The sequence below is a fragment of the Podarcis muralis genome, chromosome 3 (genome assembly GCF_964188315.1).
Source record: "Podarcis muralis chromosome 3, rPodMur119.hap1.1, whole genome shotgun sequence".
NCBI lineage: Eukaryota > Metazoa > Chordata > Lepidosauria > Squamata > Lacertidae > Podarcis > Podarcis muralis.
In genome coordinates this window covers 50,041,651-50,057,139 of record NC_135657.1, presented here as the reverse complement: position 1 = coordinate 50,057,139, position 15,489 = coordinate 50,041,651, and the positions used below count along the sequence as shown (strand labels likewise).

Sequence of the window (15,489 nt, the reverse complement as noted above, 5' to 3'; positions counted from 1 at the left end):
GTAAATAATTCACCCAGATGGGTCATTATGCACCTGCTATTTATTAGTTGCCCACTGGGTGTTCTCTTCCAGAGGAAAGGGAATTTGGAATTGCAGCTCATGTCTTGTAAGTTTGATGTACTAAGGCTGGGGAGACTGGCATGTTTAGCCTACTCAAGCGCATTTCCCTATGCTTATTGCTGGCAGGGGGCGGGGATTGTGTGGGAAAAGGTGGAGAAGGTGATATTTTTTGGTAATCAATTCATTTAAATAAGCTGTCATGTGTCTGTTGCTTATTAAGCACCTGCTGATAATTGCCAATGGATGTGGCTTCCAAAAAAAGAATCCAGTTTATTTGCAGCCGAGTGTTGAGCTCCAGCAGAAAGAAGGCTCCAGTCTGGAGAAGGATTCAGACTACAGCAACTAACCAGACTTTTCAGTCTTATTCGATAAAGCAATATTCATAAGTGTTTAATAATGAACAAAATAAAAACATCAGACCCTGAACTCATATTATATTGGGATTAAATGATTAAATTAAAGTCTATTTTCTGAAACTGGTGGTATTATTATTATTAGTATTATTAAAAATTTGCATTCTTCCAAAGATCTCAAGGCAGTTCACAACATAAAAATACAAAATGAGAACATAATAAAACAAAAATGAACAAATAACTCCCCTCCCACAAACACATTTAAAAGGCCACAGAATGTTAATCAGCCGGAGGTCTGGTTATAGAAAAGCATTTTCTCTTGGGGCCTAAAGATATGTAATGAGTCACCAGGTGAGCCTCCCTGGGGAGAGCATTCCACAAACAATCACCACAGAAATGGCCCGTTCTCCTGTTGTCATCCTCTCATGGAGGAGGCACACAAAGAAGAGCCTCAGATGCTGATTGCAGGGTCCAGATCAGTTCATCCATGATAATAGGATAAATACTACTTAATTAGCATTTTTCTTCAACGATGGTAGCATAGAGGAAATGTCTATTGTGGCTTCCAGTACATCCGCTGCATAAAAGGAAACAATATATATATTTGATAATACATTGTGTGGGTGTTCTATGTGGGAGCATTTTTGTTACACAAACAGAAATCTTTTCTGGCACTCTGAACCTAGTTAGCTGTGCATTTGTACTTTGTAAACATCGAAACAGAAGAAAATATCCGGATCCTCAAAGAGCAAAGTCTAGCCAGTGTTATCACCCTGAAGCATTGGTTCAACTTAAGTGCACATTATACACCAACAATACCCCAACACAGTACTGTGGAAAATTACTAAAATCTGCAATAAACTTAATTATAAACCATTCCAACTGTACAAGCCAATTGCCAGTTATCACTTAAACACCTGAGATACTTATCTCTTTAGTTTGTCAAGAGTTTTTCCCATGATTCAAAGATGAAATGAACATGATCAGCCCATGGAAGCTTTTGCAGAGGACTTTCATTGATTGCTGAGAGTGTTAACTTTTATATATTGTATAAATAATGTTCGGGAACGTTTTGATAATAGTCCACTACAATCCAAATTATTTGTTTTGGAGAAACGTATAACCCATGTAATAATAATAATCTAGCATGGAGAGTGTCAGTCACAGCACAAAAATCTCTCGTAAGTATTCCCATTCTCTTTTAACTGACAGCACTTCTAAGTTGTTGCTATTATGGATTGATTCAACTGCATACCAGCAAATTCAGGTTACACAATTAAAGCTGATTTGGTATTATTGATTGGGTGGGGGGGATAATCCCTGTTGTCCATCAATGTGTGACATTTGGAAAGCATACTTAGGATTTCGTCAGTTAAAATTCAAGTAGTTTGCATTAAGTGGTTCCTAGTCTTTCCTCTTTCTTAAGCACATATGAAAGGCCTTGCTGGATCAAACCAAGATCCAGCATTCTTTAGAACGATCCCAACAACTAGTGAGGAACTAGGTAGCCAACTATGATTGGCTAATAACCCACCAATGTACTACAATTTACTTTCTGCCTATCCCTGGCATAATTAATACCACCCAATCAATGTGATGAGCTGTACCAAACCAACAGTTTACCAAACAGCAGTACCCACCACACTGAGTAATTTAAGGTGGCTTAAACATAGTGGTAAGAGCATATGAAACCTATATTGGTATTTTACCAGTTTTACTGTTATTAGTTTTCCAACCATGGTGCAGGGAATGTTATTTGAGAGATTCCTAGGCCTTCACAAAGAGCTACAGCTTCCCTGGGAAGAGGGAATTATTAAGCTAGTTTTAAAGCCTGTGTTGTACACACACCCTTAAATTAACCTGATATGCATAATGAACACACAAATACTACCCTCATAAGAGAAGGAGTAGAATGACGAGGGAGATGATAATGATCAGTCCAAGCTGCAGCATAAATCGTATCTTAAAATAGCACCATTGCTAAATCTGTCTGTGACTGCTAAAAGGACATAACACATAGCTTTAAAATAAATCAGGCATCAAAGCACACATTTAAACCTCCCTCAAAAGCAAACAGGAGTGAGTGAGTGTTAAAAGCACACTAAAACGACTGAACACCAGTAACTGTACCAAGAAATAGATGTTCCACTGGGATTTATTTATTTTTAATCTCCGTAGTCAAAGGCCAACTGCACATACTCAAAGATAAATATTGTTTCAACTAATACTTTGCAACATTTTTAATTCTTTTTCACATGAGTAACTACAAACATTGTCTAATACACATCTATATCTATTTAACAACTATTTCAGCTCACAGCATTCTTGTCTAGCAGAACCATCTTACCCTGGAGTTATGCCCTCTTGTGGCAGAGCAGTTGTGAAATCCCCCTTGGGCTGGCAGAATACAAAGTTATGCCAAAGTTATGATACAGCTGCACAGGGGGAAGGCTGCACCAGTGGAACTCCCATGCCTGTGGGGTACCACCGGCTTAAGGAAGGAAATGGGAAGTGATTGAGTGTTGCAGGGTAGACTGAAATCAGAATGCAATGCTTGTTCCAGGAATGGGGGAGAAATTTAATCTTGTTTGCAATTTCTTGAACAGAAGAAGAGCCTGCTGGAGCAAGCCAATGGTCCATCTACTCCAGCATCCTGTTCTCACAGTGGTCAACCAGATGCCTATGGGAAATCTGCAAGTGGGATCTGAGCACAAGAGCACTCTTCCCTCCTGCAGTATCCAGCAACTGGTATTCAGAAGCATTATTGCCTCCAACAGTGGAGGCAGAGCATAGCCATCATAAAGGTAAAGGTATCCCTGCCCGTACGGGCCAGTCTTGACAGATTCTAGGGTTGTGCGCTCATCTCACTCTATAGGCCAGGAGCCAGCGCTGTCTGCAGACACTTCCGGGTCACGTGGCCAGCGTGACAAGCTGCATCTGGCGAGCCAGAGCAGCACACGGAAACACCGTTTACCTTCCCGCTAGTAAGCGGTCCCTATTTATCTACTTGCACCCGAGGGTGCTTTCGAACTGCTAGGTTGGCAGGCGCTGGGACCGAGCAACGGGAGCGCACCCTGTCGCGGGAATTCGAACCGCCGACCATATGATCGGCAAGTCCTAGGCGCTGAGGGTTTACCCACAGCGCCACCTGCGTCCCTTATAGCCATCATGGCTAGTGGCTATTGAGAAACCACCTAATTCACACTTCTCAAACTAATGCCCTAGCCGAAGCACAGCTATCCTTCAAAATTTGCACACCTCTGAATTTAGCAATGCAGTTTGCCAACTAAAGAATTATTTCATTATTATTACATTTACATCCCACTTTTTATCCAAAGAGCTCAAGGTGACATACACACACCTGAAGCAATGTTTCAAAAATGTATATATTGGGGGAAGTGTGCATCAAATGAAAATATTGGATAAATTGCTTTCAGAAACGTGTACATTAGTCAAAAGCTATGTAAAAATATGTACGTTGGGAGAAATTTCCACTAAAATGCTTATGAACTTTCATGAGGACTTGCTCAAGTCACTCCCAGTTGTACCCATGATTCCAGGAAAACTTTACACCAAAAAAATTAAGAAAAAGAGCCAGTGGAGAGCCTCAAGCAACTGCCTCCCTCTATCTCCTACAGACGATAAGCCAGACCAGAAGAGAATATTCTGGCACTGACCCCATAGCCAATCACAGCAAAGCACCAGGTGTCTGTAAGCCCCAGCCAAGGAACACAGATCACATAACAACACACGTGTCATAACACCAAATTATTTTGCTCCCATTATTCTACAACTGTGAGTTTAAAAGTGTGAACTTGGTGATGGGCAACTTTGATGTAAGAGTACTTTGTTGTTTGTGCAAGCACTCAAGGCTAACTGAAGTGTGACAGACAGACTGATAGCTTTCACACACACTGCTTAGAGGTATCTTGCTGCTGATCTCCAGGCATCAGCATCTGTTCTCTTGGGAGTCTATAACCAGGAATTGAACCAGTAAACTTATGCATATGAAGTCCACAGAGCTAGATCTCCACACAGAGCAATACCTAATCATAGGAAATGCTTTTGAATCTCAAGGCTGTTACACAGCTGAAACTATAACCTCACCATCGGTAGGAAATTGGTGATCTTAGGGTATATAATAGTTAATTACAAGAGAGTCAGAAATAAAAGGAATGTACGGTAACTTTAGTGTCTATAGTGATAGAGAAGAACAGATATGCAAACACTTAATGAAGAACTATCAGGCTGACAAAATTCCATGTGTGACTTCTCTGATACAGTTTTAAAAGACTACTCACAGTCTTGCAGATTTGTCTGGATTTAAAGAGAATTAAAGGATTTTATATGTGTTTTGGAGCTTTGTTCTGCCGGGCAGTTAATATAGCACTATAAAACTGACAACATACATTTCTATAGTTATTATTACTTCAGGTTTACAGTTTTAAGGTAGCATTTCAACTACCAACCAATGACAAATATGCCCTTCTTCGTGTGCCTCCTCCTAGAGAGTTCCAGATGGTGGCAACATGAGAACAGGCCTTTTCTGCAGAGGCTCCCTATCTGTGCAATGCTCTCCCCAGGGAAGTTCGCCTGGCACCTTCATTATACAGTGGTACCTCGGGTTACAGACACTTCAGGGTACAGACGCTTCAGGTTACAGACTCTGCTAACCCAGAAATAGTACCTCAGGTTAAGAAGTTTGCTTCAGGATGAGAACAGAAATCGCACGGCGGCAGCGGGAGGCCCCATTAGCTAAAGTGGTACCTCAGGTTAAGAACAGTTTCAGGTTAAGAACGGACCTCCAGAACGAATTAAGTTCTTAACCCGAGGTACAACTGTACACCTTTAGGCACCAGGCAAAAGCATTTCTTTTTAACCAGGCCTTTGGTGGATTTGATTGACATCCTATGCCCTTTTAAAATGTGGGTTTTTTGGGGGGGAGGGGGTTATTGGGTTGTTGTTGTTTTTATTTTGATTATGTATTTTGCTGTTTTATATTTTGAGTTTATTCTGTGAACCACTCTGAGAACTCCGAGTATATTAATATTAATTTATAAACATTATTCTAAAAGAATTTTTACATCATTCAGAAACTGTACAGTCAATTAACATTTACACTGTATCACAGTTTGGAAGCATAGGAAAGTCCAAGCCAGCTGTCAAAGCAATTATGGATATACCACTAATGTGCATAAGCTAGCATTTATAGTTACAGACTTGAGGCTTAAAATTCACTGCTGTGCTCTATGGGTGCTTCCAGACTGTCACTATTTGGGGGCTGGGATTCAATCACATTGGCAAATTCAGGTTGTGTAATTAAAGTTGTTTGGGAGCTCTTGTACAACAAACCCACTTTACCCCAAATCTGACTTACTGCAATAAGGAAAATAATGCAGAAATGCACTGCAGGATAACACTTGAAGTAATGTCACATAACTTCACCATAAACAAATCTGGAAGTGGTCAAATAAATCACATGGTCAGAACTGTATACCTGAAGGAGCGTCTCCACCCCCATCGTTCTGCCCAGACACTGAGGTCCAGCTCTGAGGGCCTTCTGGCGGTTCCCTCACTGCAAGAAGTGAGGTTACAGGGAACCAGGCAGAAGGCCTTCTTGGTAGTGGCGCCTGCCCTGTGGAACACCCTCCCATCAGATGTCAAAGAAATTAACAACTATCCAACTTTTAGAAGACATCTGAAGGCAGCCCTGTTTAGGGAAGCTTTTAATGTCTGATGAATTATTGTATTTTAATGTTTTGTTGGAAGTTACCCAGAGTGGCTGGGGGAACCTAGCCAGATGGGCAGGGTATAAATAATAAATTTATTATTATTATTATTATTATTATTATTATTATTATTATTATTATTAACAATGGATGGTATAAGCAGAGTTGAACCTCTGATGACCAGAATACCAATGATCTTCGGTGGCTGGTGTCTTCTTGCCTATGCCACAGTGGTTTTCAGAGTGGAATGGAAGGTGCTGTGTCCTTTTATAATTTGCTGCCTCTCCATTTTATTGTTGTGTATTGTATTGTATTGTATTGTATTGTATTGTATTGTATTGTATTGTATTGTATTGTATTGTATTGTTGTTTATTGTATAGCAAATACATTGTTGTGTTTATTATATTATACTATCAGCAGGACACAGGAGGCTATCTCCCATTACATCTTCCCACCCCAGCACTAAGGGTAGCTTACATGGTCCCCTCCAGATGTTATTGGATTCCCAACTCCCATCAGCCTCAGCAGTCCTGCCGATGATCAGAGATGATGGGAGTTGTAGTCCAACAACAACTGTCCTTTGTCCCAATGGATTTCAGAATATTGTACAATGATACATGAAAATACCTCAAGGGTGGTATGTGCTTGATGGGGCAAGAGGGAAATAGGGGAAATAACTGGGGAGACTTCCTCTAAATTTCAACCACATTAACTCCACAACTTGGACTCATCTCCTCTGCGACACTGTCATGCTGGCCTTTACTGGTAGGGACACTGCCATGGTATGGCTGCTATTGCTCCATTTGGTGCTATGCAGAGCAGCATATTTCCCAATCCTGTTCTGGGCTGGGTGATTGTAGCATATGGCAGGCAATTGTGCTGGTGTACTGGTGTATCTCTTTCCCCGGCTTACTGGGATACAGTATAGGGTTGTTATTTTGTTAGATTGCATGAAAGGACAAATGTGCTCTCATACAATGGAAAAATATTAAGTCATGAGAAAAGAAGTGATACTGATGGGAAATCATTCTGAATGCCAAGACAAAATGCACTGGAATGCCATAATAACAAAAATTGGCTACATCTCCTTTAAAAAATAAGTCAGGGGAAAATAAGTACAGGTGCAATTTATTTTTCTCTTAGGAGGATGAAACAAATGCTAGAGAAGTGCTATGCTGATGAACTAACATTGTAACTTTAGAACAAAGTTAGATGAGCATCTCTCAATATCTTCATCCAAGTCATTTATAAAGATGTTGAACAACAACGGGCCCAGGACAGAATCCTATGGCACCCCACTTGTCATTTTTTACGGGATGATTAGGAAACATTGGTGAGCACTCTTGGGGTTTAGTCAGTCAACCAGCTACTAATCCACCTAACTGTTATCCCTTCCGGTCCATATTTTACTAGCATCTCTGCAATAATATTATGGGGGACTTTGTCAAAAGCCTTTCAGAAATCAAGATACACTACATCCACAGCAACCCCCGATCATCTAAGCTCATAACTCTATTAAAATAAGAAATTATATTTGTCTGGCATGACCTGTTTTTGAGAAACTCATGCTGGGTCTTTGTAACCACAGTATCCTTTTCTAAGTGCTCACAGACCAACCATTTTATTATCTGTTCTAGGACCTTTCCTGGTATCGATGTCAAGCTCAGCAGTCAACACAGTGGTACCTCAGGTTAAGAACTTAATTCGTTCTGGAGGTCCGTTCTTAACCTGAAACTGTTCTTAACCTGAAGCACCACTTTAGCTAATGGGGCCTCCCTCTGGCGCCACCCTGCCGGAGCACGATTTCTGTTCTCATCCTGAAGCATAGTTCTTAACCCGAGGTAATATTTCTGGGTTAGCAGAGTGTGTAACCTGAAGCGTCTGTAACCTGAAGCATCCATAACCCGAGGTACCACTGTAGTTACTTGGGTCTTCTCCCCCCCCCCCATTTTTGAAGATGAGAACAACATTTGCCTGCCTCCAATCTGTAGGGACCTCACCTGTTCTCCAAGAATCCTCAAAGATCATAGACAAAGCCTCTGAGATTACATCAACAAGCTCCTTTAGTACCCTTGGGTGCAGCTCATCAGGCCCTGGAGGTTTGAATTCACTTCCAAATGCTCCCTACTACCTCTTTTTTATCTTGGGCTGCAGCTCCCCCCTTCATAGGCGCCGACTCCATGGGGCTTGAGGGGGCCCGAGCCCCCTCAAAAATTCATTTGGGGGGGCTCCGCCCCCCCAATAATCTCCGGCGCCCCTCCAGCAGAGCGCCATCGCCGCCCCTCCCCCAGCCCAAAATGCACAGGGAGGGGCGGGCTGCATGCCTCCTGCCCTCCCTCCCGAGCAAAAGCTCCACCCAATTTCCTTTGGAGCTGATTAATAGGCGCAGCACGCTCTCCCCTATTCGCTCACGAGGAGGCGGCGCCACTTTATTTGCATATTCATGAGCTTATTTATTATTCATGAGCTTTCCCGGGCCCCCCCAATATTTTTTATAAGTCCGCGTCCCTGCCCCCCTTACATTGTTTATTCTGTTATCACCAAATTAGGCACTCCTTTCCTTTTGGGCAAAGTAAGTGTTGAGCAATTCCACTTTCTTTCTGTCATCCAGCAGCATTTCTCCATCTTCTCCACAGAGAGTACCTATTGCTTGCTACCAGGCATATTTTTTTGGAAATCCCTCATAACACCAGTAGGTTTGACTAAGAGGGAAAATACTTTTATCTCAGTGACAGATGACAGTGTTGAATAGACAAATAGAAGGCCTAAGCTTTCTAAAGAAAGGCATTCAAAAACGGAGGCACCAAAATGAGTAACAATTCTGAAGAGACATTTTGTATTTCAGTTCTCTATAGCTCTCGTGGGCTGGTATCTGTAAAAGGTTTCAGAGATGAATCCAGCTACTGAAATTGCTTACTTTTATCATTTTCTTTTCAGACCAACATCTTTAAATAAAATGAGGACAGAAATATAGTACCTGTCATCACTTAGGCAGCAATTCCTTATTGATCTAATGCATTATATGTCTGAGGCATTTTCCCAACAGGATGGCAGCAGCGGCTGCACAGGAGAGTTAGCTTAAAGGTCTAGCTTTCAGGCTCAGAATAACCAAAATGCCTGCTTAGGGTTCATCCACACTTCCCTTTGTCCTGCAATTTCTTCTGTTTGGTCCTTGACTTCTCGGCACAGGTCTGGGAGGTTTCTCTTTTGTCCCACTGACATTTCTTCCAATTCAGTGGTAAACAGCAGGTTTTCTCGGAGAAAGTGGACCAAATCAAAGTGTGGACGAGCCCTTAGTGTAAATTATGCATAAAATGCAGTGAAAGGAAGCTGGATAAAATTCAGATGATGCAACAGAGTTCATGGGTTCCTGCTAAAAGCTTTTTCCTAATTAAATCTGTCCAGGCACACATACACATCTATGTGGACCATTAAAACATAACAGGCTACTCACAAAATGAGATGGGTTGGAAATTACCAAAACAAATTATTACTAATAGCTTAGGAACAAAATCGTGACATTAGATGAACTGAGAGAAAAAAAGAAAACATGAAACCCCCAAAATAATATATATTATTATGTCTCACACCAAATATCCTCCTTTGAAAATGTCTTATAGCAACACCTCCATATATCTGTTCAGAAGTCCCAATGCATTCAACTGGGCTTATTGCTAGATCCCTGACAGTTAGTAGGGATAGGACTGCAACCTCAGTAACTTTCTTGCATATACACTTTGATCCTTCTAGAGCAGAGATAGCTAATCTGTGCCAATATGGATATTATGGGTGTTGTTGAACTACAGCTCCCATCAGCCATGCTGGCTTGGTTGATGGGAGTTTTGAGTCTGACAACATCCAAAGGACCGCATCTTAGCCACCCCTATTATATATAATGTTGCAACTACTAAAAGATGGACACAATCATCTTCATTCAGGGATATGTAATGTACCCTTGAGTAGAAACATGTGACTGTACTTTAAATATGATGTGTGCATATTCACATAAGCATCAGCCATTTGTTAGGTGCAGGCAGATAGTAATGAAAATGAATGCAAATACTCAATTACTATGAACATGTACCCTAAGAATCCAGGAGAATATGAGCTGCCATTTTATGGTGAGAATGGCTGGATTCAAATAGTATAAATAATATATATATAATATATATATAAGGACTAATTTCACCCTGAAATCCTCTTTCTCTCTCTCCACACACAAAGCTACTCAAGGCAAGCAGGCATATTGAAATCCGAAATCCTAACAGAATGAATTGTAAACAAACAAGAATAATCCTGTTTATATCATAAAGAAGCTACACATAATAACAATTTCAAAATATTGTGCTTGATCCTAATCTCAGAGATAGCCATGCATTCAAAAATTCATTTTAGGATAGTGAATAAGACTGATGTTTGAAAGTGAATACTGGTTGTTGCTAGGCAGTTATAGTCCCTATGTTCATATAAGGTGCAGAAATAACAAATTAGCAATGATAGTGGGATTTTAAATAAGAGCCAAGACAGGAAGAAAGGCAGACAGGACATTAAACTGGTTCACAGAACCCTAAAAGCCAAACTCTGAGACCATGCTTTGTGGTGAAGCTGAAAAGAGGCTTGTGGTTAAGTTCTCTCTGATCTGCAGCCAAGGCTAGCTACAGCTTGTGGTTAGTAAGGACAGAACTTAACTCCAAGTCCTAGTTTGGAAGACACACAAAACAAACCTTGGCTTAGTTGGGCATGGCACGGTCGTAAAAAGGATTGGGGAGGAGCAAGGCAGCTGTGAGTTCCTCTCTAGGAGTCCACATGTTTGCAGTCTCAGTAAGCCATAGTTTGTCTTACAATGTTGTGGGAACCAGCCCTAAATAAAAGTTATGCGGCTGCATTCTTCCATGAATGTAGTATTTTCATTTTTACTTTTAAATCTCTGTTACATTATTACATCCTCCTTTTTGCATCTGTAATCAGATAGCTCTCAGTGTCTTTGGCTGTAATATGGGGCATATCACCCAGCCCACCAGCTGTTAGCCTGTCTTATTGCCACCTCTAGAAGTACAGGCAGTGGCTATTTCTGTCTCTCCAAAATTCCTAGGCAGGTGAAGCGAAAGCCTTGGAATTTTGGCACCACAGCCAGGTAGTTCACCTGCCTAGATGGTTGGGCTAGCCTGGCTTAATGAGACAATTAAGCAATCTGCAGTTTTGAGGACTTTTGCTGTTTAAATACTGACGCTAATCATAAATCATATATAATTCTTCACGAATGAAGCACATTTCCCTTTTACATAGTTGCGAGCTGAATCATATTAACTCGAGTTAAATCTTAAAACCAACATTTCCTACAACCCTCACTTTAATTTTGGAGTACCAGGTAAAGAGAGTTAACTGCACTCATGTTCAAAACTTGGATCAGAATTGCATAGGAATCTATCTATGTCTTTTCTCCTCTTCAGATTTTCTTCCTCTCTCACACATAAACAAGTACCTCACAAATGGCTACAAGAAGCAGCAGGCACTGACAAACAGCAAAAATTAGTGCAAAAGGAAGCATATGAGCAGTTTTAAGTAGAAATTAGTAGAAACGTTTTTCATTCTACCACATTCATGCAATTGTGGAAAAACAAGAAAAGGGATCAATTTCAATAGAACAGAAATACCTTGCCCATGTATATGATTCTCATATGAAATGGGTGGATGCTCAGAGACGTCTAACAGATATATAAAGCTGAAAGCAATGGAAGGCTTATCTCTCTTTTTCTCTCTCTCTTCATTCCTCCTTCCCCTTGTATTGATGACTCAAGCATATGTTCTCTAAGGACAAAAACTTCCACTGGTGATAGTAGTCAGATCAGATGGAGATTATTTCTTACAAGCTATTACAAAGCAATAATCCGGCAACATAAAATCCTCCTATATTCTTGAGGAGGAATATATAAGGTTATTCCCCTCCCCTTTCTAACATTTCAGAGAAGACATTCAGATATGCATATTTATAAAGTGCTGGCTGAATATTAGCTGCACTACATAAATGCAAATGAGAAACAGCCAACAACATAGTTTACATTTTTCATAATTTTTCATCCTCCAATTTAAAAAATGAAAATATGTTTTCATCAATCATTTTTCTGTCCTTCCTTATAACACTTAACTTCAAGTGTTTCTTGCCGGCTTTTAAAAATTTCCCTTAATGCAGTTACTAAGTTACAATTTATAACATAAATGGCTTATTTATGTCATTAAATTTGTATAACACCTCTATCCTCTCATGGAACCCAAGACGAGTCACCCACACAGCTGGGCACTGATCAGACTCAGACTTGCTTAGCTTTGGTAAGGTGGGCAGCATGATGGGGTGGCAGTCCTCACCTGAATGCCAGTCATTTGTGCTGCTACTTACTGGGAGATAAGCGGGAGAGGAGACAGGAGTGGGGTCAGAATGGTGCAGATGCACCAACAGAACCAATCCTCTTCATAAGCAGCAGTTGAGTAACCAACTGGAGGTCAGATGAGCCCCACAGCCCCACTAGGCCATCTGCTATTGGGTGGCTTTGGGGTTGCCTCAGACAATATCCTGGCATACCAGTGTGAAGATTCACGACAGCGCTGAGAGCACAGAACTACTCAGAGACTCCTGTCACTATTTTGAATCACGGAAAGGCAGACTGACATTACCTCTATGGATGGAGTGTGGCATTGGAAATATCCCTATGGAAAAAGAGTAGCCATGAGCATAGCACCTTGGTACAAGAGCTAGGAGAGAGATACATTTGCGGGTGGAAGCAGCTGAGGAAATGAGAAGTTCCTTCGTGGGATTTTAAGCCTACTTGAACTCTCAAACCAAAGTAGGTGCCTTGAGTGTCCCAGGCCTCAGATATTCTCACTTGCAGACTCACCCTTGGCTCCTTACATTAGTATGTTTATCCTGCTTCCAAAGCAAATTGGGATTACCGATGCTAGGATGGTGTAGAAGAAATGGCTTTGAAAATGTTATATTTCTACACAGACTCTGTGTATATGCCTGAATGTAAAGTGTGGCTGTATGACACTGCTGCATATTTATGCTTTTTCATGTTGGACTGGCATAAATAAGTCTTTTTTTCCTGGTGAAAGGGGAAAAAATTATTCCCTTCTAGCATGTCTGATAAAAACAAACAAACCACATGGTGTGAACAGGGCCCTGATGAATATATATCCCAGTGTGTGATTATACAGTAGCCCATAGATACACCTTTTCACAAGAGAACAGGTTGCTATGAGACACCAAGCATCACCAATAATCTAGCTGCTTTTTCCACTCTGAATAATGCTGAGCGTTTTTCTGTTACACCCACATTCACTTTATCTGACCAAAACAGTTGCTCAGCAGTGAGCCACACTAACACAAACTACACATATCAGAGACTGCACAAAATAAAAATTTGAAGGGTGAAGAATTAAATATTCCCTTCTCATGCATACTATTTAAAAAGGTTATCTACATGCTTTGAACGTTATAAATGCCAGCAATCAAAATGTGTGAGACTGTTTGATGAGATATCCATGATTATATATTATGGCCTTGATCCAATATAGTGCTGATTCTCTCCATCCCCCATCCCCCTGGTTTTCCTGTGCCCAGAAATTTCCTGTTTTCCTATCTAATCTCTGCCACCCCAAATCAATCCCAGGACCACCAAATTGTGTGTTTAAATTCACTAAAATTCAAACTTTAATGTGCAGATACAACAGCAGTCTAAGAGATGGGTAGTGGTGATGGTGACACTAATTAGGGGGATGAACCAGCTCCTTGGGAGAAAAAGGAGAGACTAAAGTCTCTTAAAATGCTAGTGTGTGTGTGTGTGTGTGTGTGTGTGTGTGTGTGTGTGTGTGTGGAGAGAGAGAGAGAGATAGAGAGAGAGATTCAACAGTATAACAGCCAATTTAAGTAATGAAGAGATTAAAGTATATGGTTAATGAAGTCTTCTCCATGATGGAATGTGGGAGGGGTCAATGATTGATATCATTGGTGCAGTTTCATCATTTCTAGTTACTCTGTGTATACAGGTTCCTCTGTTTTTTATGGTTTGGATACATTGCACTCCATGTATACTGCTTCTACAAAAACAAACAAAAAACCCAATTCTGTCCTTGGAACAGAAACTTACACTCACTGAATTAACAGGAATGGATGTATGTGCCAAGAGGATGAAGAAATAATAGATTTCAGCAGGGGCATAAGCTGTCCTTTAAATGGATGCTGCAAATGTTTCCTTGCTTACTCAGTGGCACTTGAAAATGCTCATAAAGGGGCCCAAACTTCAAAGTTTTTGCCACCGCTTCACACCTTGTCTTACCTGCCATGGTTATTACAATATTTTTAAAAATAACATGAAATCATCAAGTACAGGAAGATGAAGATAAAGGTGGAAATGCGAAGAATATATGCTTTAAAATTTTTTTTGCAGTAATAGTGCACACTTCTCTCTGCATGAAATTAAGATATTTAAAAAGGGCAATTATAGGAGTAACAAAGTTCCAGATATAGTAACTAATAAGGCACAATTTAATCCCCATGCAATTTAATCACCTGCAATTATCTATCAGAGCTGAATATAATTACTGCACATTTTTTACTCTTGCTTACTTCCTGCACACCCACCAACATCGGAGGAACATGCCCCAATAAAACACTAAAACGAGTGTAATCTTCCTTTCTCTTCCCAGGGTTTCCCCTTACATTTCTTCTTCTATCATTATATATCACTTGGTGAAATGAATATTATGTACCATCTTTCTGATAAAGGCATTACAGTCAAAAGGAACAAAAATTACTTTTATTGGAATACATACTATTTCCCCAAACACCTTAGCCAGAAAGGGGGGGGGGGGGATTATGTTTGCAAGCAATAAACCAGTTTTGCACTATGTCACATGCCGCAGAACTTGAGTGAATGACGTTCTATGTCTCTGAGCCTTTGTATTTATTATCACATCAAACCAAAGCAATTGTCAAAACTTTTAGTGGATCAAGGCAACAAAAACATGCACAAAAAACCCCACTGAGAAACTTACCTTTTTAATGAACAATTTTTGGAATTTCTTGTGAGGCAGCTTTATCATTTTTATTCAGCATTTACAAAGGTGGCATCGGTTGGATTTTCAATCCATTTTGCCCAGAGAAACGGGCACATTTCATCTTCTCTGGTTATCTGCTTAACCCTGTACGTCACACCAGAAAACAGCACCCCTCCCAAACAGCTGGAGATTACAAGCAAAGGGCTAGGCTGGAAGTAATCTTTGATTCAGATAAAATACCGGGAGACATGTGGTAGCTCAGCTCTGGTTTTGGATGGTGCCAAGTAGTTCTATT

General features: G+C 40.5%; 1 protein-coding gene across 2 annotated transcripts in view; it reads right to left on the bottom strand.

The window, feature by feature from the left end:
- RPS6KA2 (ribosomal protein S6 kinase A2) overlaps positions 1–15,489 on the bottom strand; it is a 172,564-nt gene that overhangs the window by 136,817 nt on the left and 20,258 nt on the right. Inside the window, exon 1 of one of the 2 annotated variants that reach the window (XM_077925836.1) lies at positions 11,798–11,985. The exons of the other annotated variant lie outside the window; for it this stretch is intronic. Coding sequence (XP_077781962.1) covers positions 11,798–11,821 — 24 coding nt within the window. The 5' untranslated portion in view covers positions 11,822–11,985. Of the gene's footprint in view, positions 1–11,797; positions 11,986–15,489 lie in introns of those variants that run through there. 2 annotated transcript variants of the gene reach the window in all.